Source organism: Armigeres subalbatus, chromosome 3 (assembly GCF_024139115.2).
Source record: "Armigeres subalbatus isolate Guangzhou_Male chromosome 3, GZ_Asu_2, whole genome shotgun sequence".
NCBI classification, from domain to species: Eukaryota; Metazoa; Arthropoda; class Insecta; order Diptera; family Culicidae; genus Armigeres; species Armigeres subalbatus.
In genome coordinates this window covers 65879926-65903136 of record NC_085141.1, presented here as the reverse complement: position 1 = coordinate 65903136, position 23211 = coordinate 65879926, and the positions used below count along the sequence as shown (strand labels likewise).

Genomic DNA, 23211 nt, shown 5'->3' with positions numbered 1-23211 from the left:
TGGCGTTATGCCAAATGACTTTATGCCATGACCCCTATTCTTAATACCTACACAATTACAAACTGCAACAAAACCAAACAATCCATGCGAATAAATATTTGTCCATGCCATCCATGCGAATAAATATTTGTAGCATCTCCCTCCGACACACCTCTCTTAAGCACTTAATTTGCACTTTGACCAAAATTCTTCACACAACAACCTTTCCTTGTATAAAATGGTAGGGTAAAACACCCAATAGTGGAGTAACTAGGCACGTTCAATCACTATTTTTTTGCTCACTCCAAGTCTGTACTTTACTTCACTTACCTCAAGTGTACATTCGAAAGCTCCTCAATAAATTTTCAAACGAAGATTGATCCAATCACGAAAGAATCTCCCATTGTTGCCTAAAATGATACCTCCAATTATTGGAGCAATGATCCCATAGTTGCGGTATTTTTTAATTCGTGTTCCTATAGTTGCGAATCCCATTGTTTTTATACGGGACTCGCAACTATAGGAACACTACCGCAACTATTGGTGCACACTTAAAATAAATCGCCGAATTCGGTAAAATTTTACCGAAATCTCAACAGCAGAACTGTTCGGTAAATAATTTAACTGATTTTCGGTGATTTTGACAGTTGAGCAATGGAAAAAATTACAACAAATCTGTAAAATATATTACCGAACAGTTCTGCTGTTGAGATTTCGGTAAAATTTACCGAATACGGTGCAATGAGTTAAGTGTGTGCAAAGCAGAGAAGAAAATAAGGTATTTTAATGATACTTTACCGATTTTGATGCAATTCTCAATCTGTTTTCTTTTATTTCGCGTAATGACAGATCAATTAATTGATAGACTATATGGGTTGCTGCGATTATTATGTGGATTGTGTAAAAACATCACTACCGCAACTATAGGAACACCCACGACTATCGGAACTTTTACCCTAGTCCTAAAAAGAACCAACGGGCAGCAGGGACTATGTCCAAGGGCTTGACGATCCCTCCCCAGGCCATCTGCGAGTTGTGGGGCTTGCCTAGGATGTGGTGGGGTTTGACAGTGGGCCCTGTTAAACCTCTATAAAAAGCTGCATGTATCCGCAAGTAGGCCCCACCAAAGCGACCGTGTGCCGCTCAAAGCGCACAAGCCCAAGTCCTGGTGTTAGGTGGGACGCTAAACAGCCCTGACACGACGGCCCTCCGACGAGACAGGAGGTTTGCGCAGGCCCAATAAGCCGCCTAGAAAACCAATCATTACGAACAATATAAGAGATAATGCGACTTGATATAATCGGCAAAGACCTAGGCGACGAATACAGGATCACGATTGGAAGCTTGGAACATGGAATTGCAAGTCGCTAGGTTTCGCAGGTTGCGACAGGATGATCTACGATGAATTACATCCCCGCAACTTCGACGTCGTGGCGCTGCAGGAGATTTGCTGGACAGGACAGAAAGTGTGGAAAAGCGGGCATCGAGCGGCTACCTTCTACCAAAGCTGTGGCACCACCAACGAGCTGGGAACCGGCTTCATAGTGCTGGGTAAGATGCGCCAACGCGTGATTGGGTGGCAGCCAATCAACGCAAGGATGTGCAAGCTGAGGATTAAAGGCCGTTTCTTCAACTATAGCATCATCAACGTGCACTGCCCACACGAAGGGAGACCCGACGACGAGAAAGAAGCGATCTACGCACAGCTGGAGCAGACATACGATGGATGCCCACTGCGTGACGTTAAAATCGTCATCGGTGACATGAACGCACAGGTAGGAAGGGAGGAAATGTATAGACCGGTCATCGGACCAGATAGTCTGCACACCGTATCGAATGACAACGGCCAACGATGCATAAACTTCGCAGCCTCCCGCGGAATGGTAGTCCGAAGCACCTTCTTTCCCCGCAAAAATATCCACAAGGCCACATGGAGATCACCTAACCAAGAAACGGAAAACCAAATCGACCACGTTCTAATCGACGGTAAATTCTTCTCCGATATCACGAACGTCCGCACTTACCGCAGTGCGAATATTGAATCCGACCACTACCTCGTTGCAGTATGTCTGCGCTCAAAACTCTCGACGGTGTACAACACGCGTCGAAGTCGGACGCCGCGGCTTAACATTGGGCGGCTACAAGATGGTAGACTAGCCCAAGAATACGCGCAGCAGCTGGAAGTGGCACTTCCAACGGAAGAGCAGCTAGGCGCAGCGTCTCTTGAAGATGGCTGGAGAGATATTCGATCCGCCATTGGTAGCACCGCAACCGCTGCACTTGGCACGGTGCCCCCGGATCAGAGAAACGACTGGTATGACGGCGAATGTGAGCAGTTAGTGGAAGAGAAGAATGCAGCATGGGCGAGATTGCTGCAACACCGCACGAGGGCGAACGAGGCACGATATAAACAGGCGCGGAACAGACAAAACTCGATTTTCCGGAGGAAAAGCGCCAGCAGGAAGATCGAGACCGTGAAGAAACGGAGCAACTGTACCGCGCTAATAACACACGAAAGTTCTATGAGAAGTTAAACCGTTCACGTAAGGGCCACGTGCCACAGCCTGATATGTGTAAGGACATAAACGGGAACCTTCTTACGAACGAGCGTGAGGTGATCCAAAGGTGGCGGCAGCACTACGAAGAACACCTGAATGGCGATGTGGCAGACGAAGATGGCGGTATGGTGATGGACCTGGGAGAACGCGCGCAGGACATAATTCTACCGGCTCCGGATCTCCAGGAAATCCAGGAGGAGATTGGCCGGCTGAAGAACAACAAAGCCCCTGGGGTTGACCAACTACCAGGAGAGCTATTTAAACACGGTGGTGAGGCACTGGCTAGAGCGATGCACTGGGTCATTACCAAGATTTGGGAGGAGGAAGTTTTGCCGCAGGAGTGGATGGAAGGTGTCGTGTGTCCCATCTACAAAAAGGGCGATAAGCTGGATTGTAGCAACTACCGCGCAATCACATTGCTGAACGCCGCCTACAAGGTACTCTCCCAAATTTTATGCCGTCGACTAGCACCAACTGCAAGGGAGTTCGTGGGGCAGTACCAGGCGGGTTTTATGGGCGAACGCTCCACCACGGACCAGGTGTTCGCCATTCGCCAAGTACTGCAGAAATGCCGCGAATACAACGTGCCCACACATCATCTATTCATCGACTTCAAAGCCGCATATGATACAATCGATCGGGACCAGCTATGGCAGCTAATGCACGAACACGGTTTTCCGGATAAACTGACACGGTTGATCAAAGCGACGATGGACCGGGTGATGTGCGTAGTTCGAGTTTCAGGGGCATTCTCGAGTCCCTTCGAAACCTGCAGAGGGTTACGGCAAGGTGATGGTCTTTCGTGTTTGCTATTCAACATCGCTTTGGAAGGGGTAATACGAAGAGCAGGGATAAACACGAGTGGTACAATTTTCAATAAGTCCGTCCAGCTATTTGGTTTCGCCGACGACATAGATATTATGGCACGTAACTTTGAGAAGATGGAGGAAGCCTACATCAGACTGAAGAGGGAAGCTAAGCGGATCGGACTAGTCATCAACACGTCGAAGACGAAGTACATGATAGGAAGAGGTTCAAGAGAAGACAATGTGAGCCACCCACCGCGAGTTTGCATCGGTGGTGACGAAATCGAGGTGGTAGAAGAATTTGTGTACTTGGGCTCACTGGTGACTGCCGAAAATGACACCAGCAGAGAAATTCGGAGACGCATAGTGGCTGGAAATCGTACGTACTTTGGACTCCGCAAGACGCTCCGATCGAATAGAGTTCGAATAGTACCAAACTGACAATCTACAAAACGCTAATTAGACCGGTAGTCCTCTACGGACACGAGACCTGGACGATGCTCGTGGAGGACCAACGCGCACTTGGAGTTTTCGAAAGGAAAGTGCTGCGTACCATCTATGGTGGGGTGCAGATGGCGGACGGTACGTGGAGGAGGCGAATGAACCACGAGTTGCATCAGCTGTTGGGAGAACCATCCATCGTTCACACCGCGAAAATCGGACGACTGCGATGGGCCGGGCACGTAGCCAGAATGTCGGACAGTAACCCGGTGAAAATGGTTCTCGACAACGATCCGACGGGCACAAGAAGGCGAGGTGCGCAGCGGGCAAGGTGGATCGATCAGGTGGAAGATGACTCTCGGACCCTCCGTAGACTGCGTGGTTGGCGACGTGTAGCCATGGACCGAGCCGAATGGAGAAGACTCTTATATACCGCACAGGCCACTTCGGCCTTAGTCTGATTAAATAATAATAATAATAAATAATAATAAAAAGAACCAACTTATTGGTCCTGCAACAAATCCAGATCCAGAACCATGCAAGAAAATTTCCCTGCAGTGTCACTGACGCCAATGATAGCACACGGTGTCTTTGTACGAAGAGACTCATTTGCACCACAAATAGTAAAAAAAATGTTCTAGATTCCCCGATAGAACATTTCAGTTTTCCCACCATATGAAAGACGGTATACGGTCTACTTTCGCGGGGTGGATGTTTCAGAGATACTGATTTTTGAAAAATAATATCTCCCCATAGAGACACCGTGAGTCGCTCGATTATTCGCCGCTTAACCGCTACAGCTGCAGAAACCCCCGCACCGCCTTCGATGCTAGGACCAATGCTCTCCGTTCCCTCTCTCCGTGGCCACTCACCGTGGATCATCTCGCCATCGGGCCTTTTTATACCTGTAGAAAATGAAATGCCCGTAACTTACATCATTCTGATGTCCGTGTTGGGAATGCATGAATGGAATTGGTTAATTCTGATAGTTTTACTGGGTAAGTCAAGAATTGACTGAAATCTTCAATAGTTTATCGTAAATAATCCAAAGTTTCAATGGAACTGAAAAATTGCTGGAGAGTTGCGGAGTCGATTGATATATACTGTCGCAAATCGCAAGTCAGTCCTATTTGTAAAAAAGTGAAAACGAGAAAATCGCTTGCAAAAAAATAGAATGTTTTCTCAATTATTTGATTTGATATATAAAAAGCTATGCTATAATACAGAGTGAATGATTTTAAGTAGAAACATTGTTAAAACTATTGATACAATCATTTTTCCAATAGTAATACGAGTGTGACTGACATGCGTTTACATTCTTCATCCACGTGAAAAGTAACCGCAAGTCGATCGTTTGTAGCAGCGTTAGTCTAGGTGACGTTTTTTTGTTTGTCTCGGAGTCAGAATAATTCCGTAGTGCAAAAATTAAAGTTTTCCACAGACAAACAAACATAACGCTCATTAAATTCTCATGGTTGACTGATTTACGGGCCATTTTAAATAATTATTAAATTATTAGTTGGCCAATCGATCACAAGGGGGGAGGGATGGTAGTGCTCCTAAGACCGTAAGATGCGCGGCTATAAAGCAAGACAATGCTGAGGCTGGCTGGGTTCGATTTCTGGTGCCGGTCTAGGAAATTTCCGGTTTGGAAATTGTCTCGACTTCCCTGGGCATAAAAATATCATCGTGTTAGCCTCATGATATAAGAATGCAAAAATGGTGACTTGGCTTAGAATCCTCGCGCCTTATAACAGTTGAAGTACTGATTGATCACTAAGCAGCGAAACGGCAATGTCCCAGTGGGAGATGTAATGCCAATAAGAAGAAGAAAAATCAGTCACAAGTGGCTCACGCATCGGATTTGCTCGAATTTGACGTTTGCTTACTGGTTCGCCATCTGGTTCGCGATTTGCCCAACCAAGTGAAAACAACAGATGTTCGTTCGTGTTTGTACTACGATGAATTTGATGGGTGAATGTTCAAAGTGTTATGTCTGTTTGTCTGTGATTTTTCTATCCGTTACGAATTATCTCGGCGTTGCAATGCTTATGTTGTATGGATCGGATGAAGTCCAATGTGTCAGACGAGTTCCATGAATTTAGCGACAAGGCGCAACGCCTGGAACAAGCGAGAGCCGCTGCGTTTGAAGCTACGGTAGCGATTGAAATAGGACCGAAAGTAAATCTACCTAGTTTCCCACAATCTACCGTACAACCAGATTCAAAGTGATGGCTTCCTTCTGCAAGACACGCTAAAACGACAGGCTGTTCCCAAAGGAATATCAGAAGAGAGCAAAGCTTCTTTGCTGAAAGTTATTTTACCGCTCGTCAATAATGATAGTAAAACACCTTCAGAAATGCTTCGAAAATGCTATCAAAAATCATTTCTTAATTTCGATATTATTAACCATTGTTATTTCCGAACAAAATATAACTTATATTAGTTATAATTAATGTCTTATTGCAATTTATTTCATGCTACTTAAATTGTTTTTACTAATAGGACTGACTTGCGGTTACTTTTCGTTATGGGACAATTCGACTTGGAATGGATTTTTTCAATTTTCTAGAACAAACTTCCCGTTCTGACTAGCATAGCTAAATATATATACAAAAAGAAAGTGAATCACAGTTCTAACTCAAAACTGATTAAAATGCAGATTGGACTGACTTGCGATTCACGGCAGTATAAATCTCGAAAATTCATCAAAAGATAAAGAATCTATTAACGTTCAAAATCTTACATGATTTCGTGACGGTCCCCAATTTTAGATTCTGATTTGACACCCAGTACATTCGGGTAAGACGTTGTCCTACGTCAAAATGTTAGAAATAATATTCTTAGGGTCCCTGGGTCTTTTGGATCCAATCAGGCCACAATCCTAGGGGCCTACGAAAAGGCCACTTCTCAGATCAATTAGACATGATTTTACAAAGGTTTTAGGTCTCCTGGGCAACTTGGGCTCAATCCAATCATATTGTACGTCGGGTGACACCTCAAACTTCATGATTTCACAATGCAACGATGGGATTGATATTTTCATCGCTTCTGGGCCACTTGAGTTTAATCCGAAAACATACGGAATCGTTCTAAATTGAGCCATAACAGGTCGTGTGACACCGTTCAAGGTTACCAATAATGATGGAAATGATATTTTATGGTTCTTTAACGATTTGGGTTCAATCCGACTGAACTAGACTTGATTTTGATAACCTTCTTTTTCTTCTTCTTCTTCTTCTTATTGGAATTACATCCCCCATTGGGACATTGCCGTTTCGCTGCTTAGTGTTCAATCAGCACTTCCACAGTTATTGATCGCGAGGTTTCTAAGCCAAGTTACCATTTATGCATTCGTATATCATGAGGCTAAACACGATGATACTTTTATGCCCAAGGAAGGCAAAAAATGAAATGATCATGTGAAGTAAATCGGACTGAACAACTTTGGTTCAGATTTATCATATAAAACCCCATTTTTCGCCATTGCTTCGCAAAAGTAGTATTCTAACTCGGGAAGCCTGGTTGAATAAACATATACCTCGTACCGAAAAGAACCTATTTTGCGACAAGTTGCACAAACTACTACTTATGTCGTCTCACAGTAAGCGATGTATATGAGCATCGATAATATTTATTGCGACAAACAGGAAATTCTACAGTTTCCAACATAATCGGATATCAGAAAAGAGAACATTCCAACGTTTAGACACGCTATATTGTTTATTTGTTTGTCTGTTAAGTACTGCGTATGAAATCGTACACACGCGAGAAAGTGAGTTTTTCCAACATTAGCAATGGAATCTGAACTTTAGCATTGGCGTATTCAACCGATGGCGTATTCAACATAGGGTTTTTTTGAGCCGAGGATCGCCAATCCGGAGAGGGCGAGTCCAAATCTCTTGTTCGATCTAAGATGATCTCGAGTGAAAAACATGCTTGGATCCCTGAACAAAGTGTTTGTTTGAGACACATAACACTGGAGGGCTGCAATCGTATCAGGAAGTGTCTTCACTATCTGCTGGCTATTCCGGCTACAGCAGTTCGGGTGAGCTCTGGTCAAGTTTCTCTTCCTATAATCTTCAACCGAGGAAGCTGGAGCGACCTAGCAGCCGGAATACTATCCGATAAATTGTCTGTACCGATCGGATGACGATGGGGATGTCCTGTGGGCATAGTGCACTCATTGTGCTTGCCACTCAAGGGACAACTTCTGCAAATGGAAGACATAGAGAAACTTTCGAATAAAAACAAAGTTTTTACATCAAAATATTTGCTACAGAAATGCTAAAATAAGTTGAAAAGCCGGTATAGCTGCAGCCGGAATGAAGAGCCATCGAAGAAGAAGAAATAAAAAGAAAATAAGAATAAGAATAAGAAGATTTACAAGTAGAATTAGAGGGAAATAAGAACACGAAAAAGAGAATGTGAATGGAAAGTCTTTACAATCGGTTCTTCGATTTGAAAGCACATAACTTTGTCGTTACAATAGTTTATCAGGGAAGAGGCCCCAAAACGCCCGGAAAACCGAAAATTTCCACATTTTGAAGAAACATTAAACGCCCTAATGAAACAAACCTACAATGCACTGCGCGTCTCCACGCACTGTCCATACCAGAATGCTGATTTGCCGACGCATGGTGTTTGGCGTCAGGGGCCCTCCTTAGCCGTGCGGTAAAACACGCGGCTACAATGCAAGACCATGCTGAGGGTGGCTGGGTTCGATTCCCGGTGCCGGTCTAGACAATTTTCGGATTGGAAATTGTCTCGACTTCCCTGGGCATAAAAGGATCATCGTGTTAGCCTCAGGATTAGGGTGGCTCAAATTAGTATGGGAAAAACTTTGTTCAATTTTTTTGATGGGCCGCCCTCTTATTCGGTTCTATTTGATGCCCTGATGCTCTGGACAAAATTTTAGCCAAATCGGTCAACGTTTGGGCGGTGCTAAACTCGTTGGAAGTTTATATGGAAAAATGTATGCAGAAACATCCAAAAACAGTAAATTGCAGCTGGACTACACAACTTACGATGAAGAACTATGATACTCATTCAGATCTTGGAGAATTTAATACAGAATGTTATGCAGAAAGCCGCGAGAAGATTCGAGCTTGCCCGGCTAAGTTATTAGCATTTCTCTGCAGTGGGGTTTGAGCAAATTTCGTTTCTTTTACCTTTGAAAAGAAATAAATTCACCCCTACAACACTCCAGTAAAATGCTAATATCTTTGCGTAATAAACTCTAATCTTCTCGCGGTTTTCAGCATAACATTCTGTATTTTATTTTCTGAACGAGTATTATGGTTCTTGATCGTAAATTGTGCCGTCCAACTGCAAATCACTGTTTTTGGATGTTTCTGCATACATCTTTCCATATAAACTTCCAACGAGTTTAGCACTGCCCAAACGTTGACCGATTCGGCTGAAATTTTGTCCAGAGCATCAGGGCATCAAATAGAACCGAATAAGAGGGCGGCCCATCAAAAAATTTGAAAAAGTGTTTTTTGAGCCACCCTACTCAGGATATACGAAAGCAAAAATGGTAACCTGGCTTAGAAACCTCGCAGTTAATAACTGTGGAAGGGCTTAATGAACACTAAGCTGCGAGGGTGCTCTGTCCTAGTGTGGGGATGTAATGACAATAAGAAGCTGGTGTTTGGCGTTTTACCTCATAAGTTTACCGGCAACGGAATATCACCACGTTTTTGCCTTTCTCGTACAACAAAGTTGTACCGAAAGGCTATCATTTCACTCTGAAAACGAACTTTTTACAGTAACATCTGATAGAAAAGTTTCTTATACCATTCGACTCAGTTTGATGAATCGAGGTGATGTCTGTGTGTGTGTATGTATGTGTGTGTACATACAGTTTGTGTGTCTGTATGGTCACTTTTTCAACCTCAAAAACTCACACGATTTTCATGTACTTAGACTCAACTGATTTTATCGCATCAAGTTGAATTCCGCAGAGCCACTCTTCTAATTACATGCTATTTAATTTCATCAAGATTGATTAATGCGTTCGTAACTGACAAGGAAAATGGTTTAGGCAGTTTTCCATTTTCTCCAATATAATCGGGACTACGAGCATTGAGCATGCTACCATGCTATAATATAAATTACGTTTGCTCGATGGGTTAGAAACCTCGCTACGGCAATATCGATAACGCTAACGCAACGAGCAAAGCTTTTCAAAGCTTGCTATGTGGAACGTGTTGAACACGAAAACTAATCGACGAACAACGTACGCGCTTTTAAGTGTAGAGCCGACTCGATGATGTTTATTGCCATTATACTTTATCGGAGCATTCGCACCAACACAGTTGTAAGTTTCATCGTTGGCAACAGAAATTGCACATGATAACGACACGATTAAGGTGGTAGGTCATTTGACATAAAGTCGTTTGGTATAACGCCGTTTGGCATATAGGTCGTTTGGCATAATGCCGTTTGGCATAACGGCCGTTTGGCATAATGGCCGTTTGGCATAATGGTCATTTGGCATAATAGTTGTGTAATCATCAATTTCGAAACTTATGTATAATATGTTCAATTATTTATAATGATTGTCACTTTAACTCGAATTAAAGTTCAGATTCTATCAAATCACTGCTTGAAGGTACTTTAATTAGACTTTTTATTATCTGCCTCTTACACTTAAAATCTTTTTACCTCTGTATCAGAAGCAAGATCTTCGTTGACTAAATCAAACTACAATATTCATCTCTTTAAAGCATACTTTGTCCACAGACAAACAGACATAACACTCGTCAAATTTCCATCGTTCACTGATTTACTGGTCATTTCAAATAATCATTAGTTGGCCAATCGAACACTCGTGGCGCGCGCATCGTTTTTGCTCGAGTTTGACGTTTGCTCACTACCGCCATCTGGTTCGTGATTTGCCCAACTAACTGAAATCAACAGATGTCGTTAGTGTTTGAACGACGATGAATTTGATGAGTAAATGTTCAATGCGTTATGTCTGTTTGTCTGTGCTTTGCCGTTCATAAGTCTAAAAAGCATATGTTTCTTTTTTTTTAAGTACACCCGATTCTTTTTTTTCACGGGAGATGTTTTCCGTGTAAAAAAAGTTGTCAGTTCAAAATTTGAAAATCCTTGTAAAAAAGTTTTACGATTTCTCGACAAATCATGCAAAATGGAGCAACTTTGCAAAACTTTTGTATGAGTAATGTAAAAAATCCGTGTTAAAACAGATTCGGGTGTAATGCATTTTTTAGGCATAACACAAGGGAGAATATGTATGGTTCCTATACTCAAGGTATGCAATATTCAGTTCTAGGAAAGGGAAGATATAGCTCCACCTTTCAAAGGATGCATTTTCTTGGCGAAGGCAAAGGGAGATTTTATTCATTTGTGCAATTAAAGCATTTGCTCGGTTTAAGGCAAAGAGGGATATGATCCCTTCTTTAAAAGGATGCATCTTTCCGACAGTTACATCAGAGAAGATATGGTTCCATTTTTCATTGCATTTGCACGGCAGATGGCGAAATACGATATGCTTCCTTCTTTCAATTCAAGCATTTACTCGGTTAGAGGCAAGGGAAGATTAGATTCCTTCATTTAGAGGATGCATTTGCTCGGCAAAAGGTAAAAGACGACATAGTTCCTTTATTCAAGGCGTTTGCTCGGTTTAGGCAAAGGAATATATGGTCCCTTTATTCAGAAAATGCATTCTCCAGGCAGAAGTCCAGAGAGGAAATTGTGGCTACACCCCTGTACCCCGAATGTCAGTACCCCGGATGGGACAGACGAGATCCATTACTCCGAAAGTCCATTAGCCTGACTACATTTCAAATATGTAGTTTTATACTATTACTATTTTTAACACCCACAGAAACCGATGAATCGTAAAATGACATTCTTTGAAAAGAATTTGGTTAGAATGAAAGTATATACTACTTAAAGTTACTTAGATAAACGCAATAAAGCTTATGATTAATAAACATTTTTTACTTAAATTATCATTCTACGCCATTATTATCTGGAAAAGTTCTATTCTACGAAATGGTGTAAGTGACGAGATAACACCTACTTTCTAGTAACATAGGTGTACAGTGGAAATAATACCTTCTTTAAATGAACGGTAACGGTTTATGGCAAACACAGGAGGTAATGCCTTCTTAAAATGAACGCATTTGCCCAGTATAAGGCAAACATAGGAGATAATGCCTTCTTTAGATGAATGCATTTGTTCAATATAAGGCAGACAGAGGAGGTAATGCCTTTTTCAAATGAACGCATTTGCCCGGTTTAAGGCGAACGGAGATGATAATGCCTTCTTTTAATAAACGCATTTGTCCAATATAAGGCAAACAGAGGATAATGGTTTAAGGCGAACACAGGTGATAATGCCTTCTGTAGATGAACGCATTTGCCCGATATAAGGCGAACAGAGTTGATAATGTCTTCTTTTAATAAATATGGCGAACATAGAAGATAACACCTTCTTCAAATAAATACGTTTGCCCGGTTTAAGGAAAACAGAGTTGATAATGCCTTCTTTAGATGAACACATTTGCCGGATATAAGGCGAACAGAGTTGGTAATACTTTCTTTTAATAAACGCATTTGTTGGTTAAATGTGTACAAAGCCATGTTTAGATGAATGCATTTGCCCGATATAAGGCGCACAGAGATATCACCTCCTTTAAATGATTGCATTTGCAAGGTATTATGAATTTATTCCTGCCATGCCATGAGAGGAACAAGCGTATTCGAAGAACAGAAGAGATTTTCTCATTCTAGGGTCTTGTCGTCATGCCATTCTTGTCACAGTAAGGTTTATCCCCGGCAAATTTCAAAAGCAACTTTTTCTACCCCATTACTCTGTTTAAAAACATGTTCGCGAGCCGTCTCAAGCCCAGTCGACGTGGGCTGAAATTTTCTGGAAACTCTAACCTCAGCTTAAACAATCTTCAAAGGTAGCAAATGATATGTAATGGGAGTTTTTGGACCAAGAACTAATCGTTCTATACTGTTTTCAAACAGATGAAACGAATCGCGAGTCCAACACGGTGAACCTGTCGAGTCGCCCTGCTATTGAATAAGTCGTAAAACAAGTAATAATCATTCACATGAATTATAAATAAATGTCTATTGATTACAATTAATTGCATATTATTCGGCAACTCGGCCGTACGAAAACCATTTTTTTGTTAAATATCTTGGCTGTGCATATGCACAGCATATGTTTCGAAATGGACAAATTGATATGAAATTTGCGAAAAAGAATCCACGTGTCTTGGAGGGACTCGAACCCTCAACCTCCTACTCTCTAGATAGGCGTGATAACCCCTACACAACAAGACCACTTAAAGGTCACGTTTGCGGAAAAGCCATCAGAATCCGAGTACCAACCTCCACCGCGGTTAGCTCTCTTTTTTGCAAATTGAATATCTTTCGGATGCTTGATTTGCCCAATCTCCACATTTGCTTTACTGTTTACCCATATGAAGGAAACCACGTAACTGAATGGCTCACCAAATCTTACTTATCCATTACACAGCTCAAATAGCAGTTATGCCAAATGACCTTATGCCAAACGACCATTATGCCAAACGGTCGTTATGCCAAACGGCCATTATGCCAAACGACATTATGCCAAATGACTTTATGCCAAACGGGTACAATCACGATTAACTGCTGGTTCGTACGCTCGTGGCCATGGTGGTGTTTGCGTATGTTTTGTGTCATACATTGGAAGGGGAAAAAGAGGAGTTTTATTGATGCTTCAATATGCTGTTTGGTTTGGGTGGTGTGTGGTATGATGGGTGGTGTGGAGTTATGGTGAAGTTTGGGTGATTTCAAGGGCAAATTTGAATATAGTTTTCGTTTTATACATCTCATTATTTCCATATTATATTATGTATGCAGTTTTGTTTGTCTTCTATTTATAATTAGGAATCGTTCAAATGGTGGGGGTGTCGATCGTCATGACTTGATCGATCGATCGTCATAACTTGATTATAACATAATGTATTATGCTTGTTTTACAGAAAAACAAAATTGCCAACATTTTTGGTAGATAGGAATTGGAAAAAAAAAACGAAGTTACCACCTTCAGTATATCTTGATTTTATCGAGAAAGGCATCGTCACCGCTAGGTGGATAATAGGAAGTGAGTTTGAACAGGCTATGTTAGCAATATCTTACAAATCTCAGACAGAATTCGTACCACTACTGGTGAATAATATCAATATCATTGAGTTTTTCTTTAAAATTTTGAGATGGCATCAGAAAAAGAGTAGTAGGCTCCGCTTTAAATGTAACATTTTTTCAAGTGTGGTGTGACAATTTTCTGTCGTAGGTAATGGATTTTTTTTGAAATTAGTACAAATATAGAATCGCTATTGAAAAACCCTTTTTTGGTAAGCCTGGCCTTTTGAGAAGCCCAAAACGTAGAGGAGAAAGTGTACGAAGCATTTTTACTCCATTATGACTGCCCGCTGCTGCTACCTGCTGATTATTGCCGGAAATATGATATCTTCGTCGGTATACGTGCCCTCAAGGATACTGCAGTTGATTAGTGTCGAAGGAGATCTTTGACACTAATCTTTGCTAAACTAAAGCTAAGCTAAAGCGGAGAAGGAGATCTTTGCTAAGCTAAAGCTAAGCTAAAGCTAAGCTAAAGCTAAGCTAAAGCTAAGCTAAAGCTAAGCTAAAGCTAAGCTAAAAATAAACTAAGCTAAAGCTAGTTGTTAAAGCTGCTAAAGGCTAAGCTAAAGCTAAGCTAAAGCTAGCTAAAGCTAAGCTAAAGGCTAAAGCAGCTAAGCTAAGCTAAAGCTAAGCTAAAGCTAAGCTAAAGCTAAGCTGTAAGCTAAATAAAGGCTAAGGCTGGCTGAGGTGGTGAGCTAACAGGCTGGCAGCTGGCTAAGCTAAGCTAAAGCTGGCTGAGTGAGGTGAGCTGTCTGGAGCTGGGGGCTGGGAACATGGAGCTGGGAACAGGGGCTGGGCTGGGGGCTGGGCTGGGGCTGAGCAGGTGAGCCTGGTGGAGCTGGGCTGGGGCTTAAAGCTGGGAGCTTAATTGGAGTGGGGGTGGGCTCAGTGGGAGTGGGTGCTGGGCTGGGAACAGGCTGAGACTGGCTGAGACAGGAACAGGGCTGGGAGCTGGGGAGCTGGGGGCTGAGACAGGGGTGAGGCTGGGGCCTGAGCTGGGGCTGGGTGGGCTGAACAGGGGTGCAGACAGGGGTGGGGTGGTGGTGGGTGGGGCTGGGAACAGGCACAGCAGGTGGGGCTGGGGGTGGGGTGGGGTGCAGGGCTGCCAGCTTGCTGGGAACAGAGTGGGAACAGGCTGTGGGGCTGGAACAGCAGCTGGGGAACAGGGGCTGGGAACAGCCAGGCTGGAGTGGGCCAGCTGGGGGTGAACAGGGCTGGAGCTGTGGGAGTGGGTGGGCTGGTGGGAGCTGCTGGTGGGGCTGAACAGGTGGGGTGGAACACTGGGAGGCAGAACAGGGGGTGAGCAGTGGTGGCAGCTGGGAACAGGCTGGGGCTGGGGTGAGCTGAGGCTGGGCCTGGGGCAGCTGGGAACTGGTGGGCTGGTGGGGGACAGGGCAGGGCAGTGGGGTGGGGTGGGAGGCTGGGAACAGTGCAGGGCTGGGGCTGGTGGGGTGAGGCTGAGGCCTGAGGTGGGGCTGGGGCTGAACGCAGACTGGAGCTGGGGGTGCAGTGGGGGCTGGTGGGCTGGAGTGGAGTGGGGTGAACAGGAACAGTGAACAGGCTGAGGTGGGAGCTGGGGTGCAGGTGGGGCTGCAGGGGCAGGGAACAGGAGTGGGGTGGGGTGCACAGCTGGAACTGGGGGCTGAACAGACAGGGTGGGCAGGGTGGGAACAGGGGTGGAACAGGAACAGGGCTGGGGTGGAGCTGGTGTGGGTGGGTGGGGTGGGGTGGGCTGGGAACAGGTGGGGCTAACAGGGCTGAACAGGGGCTGGAACAGCTGGGGCTGGAACAGGGGTGGGGCTGAACAGGAACAGGGTGAAAGCTAAGCTGGGGTGGGCTGGTAAAGCTGGGGGCAGAGCTGGGGCTGGCTAAAGCTAAGCTAAAACAGCTAAGCTAAGCTAACTAAACTAGCTAAGCTTCGCTCTCTAAAGCTAAGCTAAGCTTCGCTTCAAAGCTAAGCTAAAAGCTAATAAAGCTAAGCTAAACTAAGCTTCAAAAGCTTAAGCTACTGCCCTTCGAAGCTAAAGCTAAGCTAAAGCTAAGCTAAAGCTAAGCTAAGCTAAGCTAAAGCCCGCTAAAGCTTCGCTTCAGCTAAACTTAAGCTTCGCTAAAGCTAAGCTAAAGCTAAGCTAAAGCTTTAGCTAAAGCTAAGCTAAAGCTTTAGCTAAAGCTAAGCTAAAGCTTTAGCTAAAGCTAAGCTAAAGCTTTAGCTAAAGCTAAGCTAAAGCTTTAGCTAAGCAAGCTTCAAGCTAAGCTAAAAAGCTAAAGCTAGCTAAAGCTAAAGCTTAAAGCTAGCAAAACAAGCTAAAAGCTAGCTGGTAAGCTAAGCTAAAGCTAAGCTAAAGCTAAGGTAAAGCTATCTCTTCATTATTTCGGTAACAATAAACGAAAGCATGTTTTATTTACGATATGAGGATGTTGTGAACAATCAGTAGTTGTCAAAGACATCTACTGAAAAATATGCGAACTGATATTTTTCTTCGCAAACAATATTGTTTTTTTCTTTCTTTTCAGTCTATCGGAATGCGCTAGGAAGAGAAGAAAATTTTTGGAATTCGGCTGCTGGTCTACAAAATTATCGGGTTGAAAATTGTCTCCACTTCCCTGGGCATAAAAGTATCAACATGTTAGCATTAGGATAGATATTTATTCAATTTTCTAGTTCCTAGACAAAACTGATAGAACTTAAATTTACTTAAATTTCTTAATATACTGTGATGACCCAGTACTAATATCTAAGTCCGCCTATGTGCTGATGCCAAAGCAACTGATTAATACTCGATTACTAAATGAAACCAATGTATTGCGTGTCTTTAATTGCCGTAGTAAAAACGTGACAACGAATTATCATACAACATCCACTAAAGTGAAAACATTAGTAATTTATGACTTTGTAGGCTCAAAATAATATAAAATGGCTAGCCCAGGGATTCTAGTTAGCATTGTTGCCGTAAAATGTCCGACTGGCTGTTTGCTTTTGCTGCGCTGTTGTTAGTCCAACAAGCCGTCTTCATCACAGTGAAAATACAGCTTGACCGGGTGGAACAGGTGTCCGGATTCGAGTACGTGAATATCACTGGCTTACGAGTAAAGAAATACAACCGTTCAACATACATCGTGGATGGCGAAGCCGAAGCATTCCAGGACTTCGGTAATGAGTATTGGTTCACATTGACATGTGCCCACAGCAGATTGGGTAACCAACAATTCAACGAGTACCCGATGAAGGTTCCAAGGATAAGAGTCTGTGATTTACTGAACGGAATGTACAAAGAGTACGATAAATACTTCATCGATTATACCAACCTACCACGGGTCGGTGACGAGTGGTACTGCCCGTTTCGGAAAGGAGTTTACTGGGTGCGGGAATTCGCACCCAGTGGTGATTGGGTCCCATTAGTGGTTCCGGATGGATATTGGAAGATGAGAGTAGATGTTCTGAATGCCCAGGAAGAATCAATCATACAACTAGTTTGGTATCAGAAAAATGAGCATACGTTAACTTGATGCTATGTAGAACGGATCTCCATTCTTTAATCTTCAATGTCAATACTGAAGTTTTCAAGTTCAGAAATGTAAGCTACGTGTTGAAACAATTGTGATTTAATTGCCTGGTTTCGCGTCCAATAAATCATAAAATAGTATAATTTACTGCTTGCCATTAAATGAATATTTTTAATGCCATATTCAAAATATGGCTTCCAAGAACGAACGATCATCTCACATCACGATACACGCTTCATTTATTTCACCTCTACTGGCAAACTGCGTGAACTTGAAAATGGCAGAAATCCTAACGAAAGTTTCCAGTTCCATAAATAAATTCGCAAATCACACCCAACGTCAATGCGCACGCTTATACCGCATCATTGAGGAAGAAAAATCCGTCTAATTTCGACTAAGCAAGTGACACACTTCCCTAGCTTACTGTGTGTAGCTTGTAAGATCACTTCCTCCATCGATTCGATCAGATTCGCTGGATATTCAATTCTGTTAGAGTAAATGCAACCTTAATGGTGTGATAAATGAAGTATTTCTTTTATTTCACTTATTAATAAAAACAGCATATGCTATCGTTCTTTAATTCAACTGCCAATGCTTTGTCTCCAATGAAGTTCCAATGATATTTACGGTTTGTGATATTCAAATAAATTCCAGAGTATTATTTGTATCTTATCAGATGGGTGTATTACGACTTCAACTGTAGGATCCTTGTCAAGGCTGCGTGCTTAACTTTATAACGACTGAAACGATTCAGTCGTTGCGGTCATAATAAGCGTATTTGTGAAGATTAAATTAAATGAAATGATACGTTTTCGTCTTTAAGTCCTCTAAAAATAAAAATTAATAATTTTATTTCGTAGACAACTCCACTATAGACACGATTACCCATTTTTATAAGGTGACGTATTTACCTTCACACAATCACATATTCGTGAGCGCACATATAAAGCAGCGTGGTAGTCATGTTGGTATGAATTTGCCAAAAAATAGAAACCGGCTGACACGATCAACGGGGGACTGAGTCATACTCCGGTCTAATCTCGGTTCTCGGCCCCCATGCACGCGGGAACTTTTGTTTATATAATAGAGTTTGGGGGTAATGGCTTTTCCCAATGCAAATTCGCAAAACGTGATTTTATGCGCCAATTCTGTTCCATCTTTTCTTCGATAGATATGTATTATACCACAGGTTCCCAAACAGTGTTAACAGTGTTGGCTCAGCAACAAAAGGAAGGAAGACAGTCGATGAAATTGTACAAAAAGTTGTTTTACGCAAACGCAGTTACGTAATTGATACGCACATATTTATCGTGGAATCTATGCTCTTAGCAAGAACAAAACGAAAACTTCACCTTTTTACAGTCGTGGGATCCACAAAAAAAGGGCAACGAATTTTCGCCTGCTTTCTAATGAATCGCACATACAAAAAGTTCGGCATCCTCTCACTCTACACATGTGTACTTAATTAATTTTTCGAACCATATAATTCGTAATATCCACATCACAGCCTTTCGAATAAGCCTAACTAAGGACCCATGAATTTTCCTTTTACTTAAATTCATTTATTTTTCAATGTTTGTGTAATACGGTGTTCTTAACAACTCAAGTTGTAGGGCCACATGGCCTTTCGGCTTTAGTTTTTGTGTTAAAATTATTTCCAATAAAATTTAAAAAGAAGACGAGCTCGGTGGTCTAGTGTCTTATAAACAGGAAGTCGTGGGCTGAATTCCAGGCTCCTCCTTTTCCTATTTTGTATTTCTATCTTAATTCTTTCTGTGTTTCACGTTCTACCAATACGATTTCTACAACCTTCCGTGGCACGTAGATGTCCTATTAACCATCCTTCCCTTTCCTTAGCATTCGGAAGGCAGACATAGGAACAGCACATTTTTAAAAAACCAATGTGATAAGAAAATTATTTTGAGCTTTTTAGTGGAATGTTTTCACCTGTCATAAGACGAGTTTGAACAATCCCATTGAATTCCACCACTTAATTGTATCCTGACAGATACGTATTTCGACCTCAACAGTAAGGCCGTCTTCAGTGTCTTGTACTTGACTCGACTTGAAGAAAATGATCGCAGCTTACACTATTTATACTATGCGTAGGTATAATAATTTATCTAGGTACTTATCTTACTACGGTGCTTATTTCTACTCGCTTGATGCGCTTAATGCTTAGGTATAAACTTGAAGAGCCAGGAGCTACCATTTCCTTGATCTTTATTCAACAACCGCGTTTGTACCTGTCGGTAGATTTCCAAGCTCTCAGCAACATCAAGTTTCCACGGAGAAGAGACATTTCTTAAAATTTTAATGTTTGATGTCGTAATTGAATGATTTTCCTGATATACATGTTCAGCTACCTTAGACCTAAACTCATAATTTAATCCCTTATCAGTTTCCCTCTTAGCCTTACTTACTTCTGCAATATGTTCTTTGAACCTTACATCTAACGATCTTTTTGTTTGACCTACATATACTTTATCACACTGTGAACAATTAATTTGATAAACCCCGGCCTTATTTAACATTTCTACTCTATCCTTTGTGGAGCCCAACAGTGTCTTCAGTTGATTGCTTCTGCTGGAGAATACTAAATCGATGCCGAATTTCCTCAGTCGATGGCGTAGCTGGTGGGTGATGTGTCGATCATAGGGGACCGATACCCTCTTCAGCGGTTCATCGATCGGTGTTAGTGTTGTCAGTTCGTTTTTCCGTAGGTTCCTCTGCTTCTTGTTGATGATTGCTTGTATTGTTCTTTCCTTGTATCCATTGATCCTCGCTGTTTCCAAGATGTGTTGTAGCTCCTTCGTTTTTTCTTCTTCGCTCAGGGGAATCGTCTGCATCCTGTGGATCATGTGATGAAAAGCTGCCATTTTGTGCTGATACGAATGATTTGATGTGTATGGGATGACTCTCATGGTGTTGGTGGGCTTCCTGTAGATTTCGAAGTCTAATGTTGCATTTGTTCCCTTGATAACCAGTAGATCCAAGAAAGGTAATTTACCTTCCTTTTCCTCCTCGTGGGTGAATTTGATGTCTTTATGCACGTTGTTTATCGCTTCCAAAATCCTGGGTAGATCTTTCCGGTTGATGATGCTGAAAATGTCGTCCACGTATCTCCACCACTTCTCTGGTAGTACTCCTTGTTCCTCTAGGTTGTCCTCCAAATTCGCCATGAATAATTCGCACAAAAACGGTGATAGCGGATTTCCATAGGTGCACCCTTCGTTTGTTTGTAGAAGCTTCCACGGAATGTAAAGTAGTTCTCATTCATGCATAATCTTGCAAGCTTGAGATACATCTTTACCTTTCCTCGCCATGTTGTATCCGTCCGTTGTCCTAGTAGCCAATCCTCCAAAAGGTTCAGAGCATCCTTCACTGGAACGCTTGGGAACAATGCCGCTACGTCGAATGATACCATGATGTCCTCTTCTCCGATGTTTCCTGATTCCAATATCCTCTTGGTGAACTCCTGGGTGTTTACAACTGATCTGCTGGGGAACGGCTTCGGCATACTCTGGAACTCCTTGACTAACCACTTGGCCAAGTTTTGTGTAGGGGATCCCACTGATGAAACTATTTCTCGCATCTCTGTACCTGGCTTATGTATCTTTGGTAGTCCTTTGATCCTTGGTAAAACAGGGTTCGTCATTTTAACGCGGGCTTCTCCGATGATCGTCTTGCATTCCTTTATCGTTTTATCCGTAAGTCGGATTAGTCCGGGTAGTGGGTCCACTCTCAAATGCCTGTATGGTCCTCCGTTGATTTTTGTCGTCATCTGTTCATCGTAGTCCTCTTTGTCCATTATCACCACTGCGTTTCCTTTGTCCGCCTTCATGTAGTAAACTGGTTTCTCCTTTAACTCCTTTAAAATCCTCCTCTCGTCTTTGTTCGATGTCCCATGATGTCCTGCTTTGACGGCGTCTGCTACGATGTTTCTCACGCTATTCTGGTCCCGTTGATCAACATTTCGTGAAATCGCTGTCTCAGTATCCACGATTATCTGCTCTAGATCCGCTTTCTGGGTTGTCGCATACCCTAACCCCTTGTTGAGGTGTGCTAATTGTTCCTCCGTAAACTGCTGTGTCGAACGGTTAACAACGAATCCCTCGATCATGTGTACTGTGGGGTTAGTCGTTCTACCTTCCGTCGCTGATTTCCCTCGTAGAATGGTCAATTTCTTCTTGTGCAGTCTCCTCTTCCTGTCCGCTTCACACTCTTCGGCCCGCTGTACCTTCTTTAGGAATATGTCGAAAGAATCTTGGTTCTCCTTTGCCAGCTTGAGGTGCAGGTTGTAGCACTCTAAGTTCAACCTCTCTAGCTTGGCATAGTGTCCCTTGATTGACAACTTCAACAAATCCGATTCCGCCCTCTTACTGATAGATTTTGGGATGTGAGCTCCCATCTTAATCCTATGGCTGACAGGAGTCAGCCTCTCCTTTGGCACTTCTTAAGGAAGGCCACGTCCTTAAGAATACCTGCGATCCTCCTCTTCAAATCTATAAAAGTACTACGCTCGTTCCGCTTGGATGCCATTTTGATAAGAAAATTATTTTGAGCTTTTTAGTGGAATGTTTTCACCTGTCATAAGACGAGTTTGAACAATCCCATTGAATTCCACCACTTAATTGTATCCTGACAGATACGTATTTCGACCTCAACAGTAAGGCCGTCTTCAGTGTCTTGTACTTGACTCGACTTGAAGAAAATGATCGCAGCTTACACTATTTATACTATGCGTAGGTATAATAATTTATCTAGGTACTTATCTTACTACGGTGCTTATTTCTACTCGCTTGATGCGCTTAATGCTTAGGTATAAACTTGAAGAGCCAGGAGCTACCATTTTAAGAAATGTCTCTTCTCCGTGGAAACTTGATGTTGCTGAGAGCTTGGAAATCTACCGACAGGTACAAACGCGGTTGTTGAATAAAGATCAAGGAAATGGTAGCTCCTGGCTCTTCAAGTTTATACCTAAGCATTAAGCGCATCAAGCGAGTAGAAATAAGCACCGTAGTAAGATAAGTACCTAGATAAATTATTATACCTACGCATAGTATAAATAGTGTAAGCTGCGATCATTTTCTTCAAGTCGAGTCAAGTACAAGACACTGAAGACGGCCTTACTGTTGAGGTCGAAATACGTATCTGTCAGGATACAATTAAGTGGTGGAATTCAATGGGATTGTTCAAACTCGTCTTATGACAGGAAAACCAATGCGTTAATCAACTGCCAATATCTTCGGCTGCCTGCAGTAGAAAAACATTCTTGTAAGGCCCGACGATAAAAAAAAAACCTTGCAAAATGTTCCATATAAAAAAAAGTTTCTCGAAGTGTTGCCTGGGGACTATCCCTAAGCCTTTCTTTGGACTTCCCAGATGGCATTAAAACAAAATCCACCTGGTTATGGCTGCAAATCTTATTCTTATAATACGTGGCAGACTACGATGGGCTGGATACTAATTCAATACGTATGACAAAATACTATCAAGGGCAGGTAAAATAAAGAGAGTATATACCATGGAAAAGTTTAAAACCCACCGACAAATAATTGGGTCCGCCATCACAGACCCGTGAACACGCCCCGTCAAGAGCGGTACTATGAGGTAATGACGTCATCGACCAGTATTAACCATTTCGACTATCAACACAGATCAAGCCTATTACCAGGAGTGCAAATCGTGATGATAGGCGCACTCACGCTTGTAGTGTATTAGATGTGGTGGGCTCTCACCGTCTC

General features: G+C 42.6%; 2 protein-coding genes across 4 annotated transcripts in view; both read right to left on the bottom strand.

The window, feature by feature from the left end:
- The window catches only part of LOC134219229 (A disintegrin and metalloproteinase with thrombospondin motifs 1), a 740918-nt gene that overhangs the window by 625903 nt on the left and 91804 nt on the right, over positions 1-23211 (bottom strand). The window lies entirely within an intron of this gene.
- On the bottom strand, positions 14811-16408 carry LOC134221684 (uncharacterized). The gene is made up of 2 exons (XM_062700872.1): positions 16367-16408; positions 14811-15743 (listed from the first exon to the last, which is right to left on the bottom strand). The coding sequence occupies exons 1-2, from the start codon at positions 16406-16408 to the stop codon at positions 14811-14813; spliced, it is 975 nt and encodes a 324-aa protein (XP_062556856.1).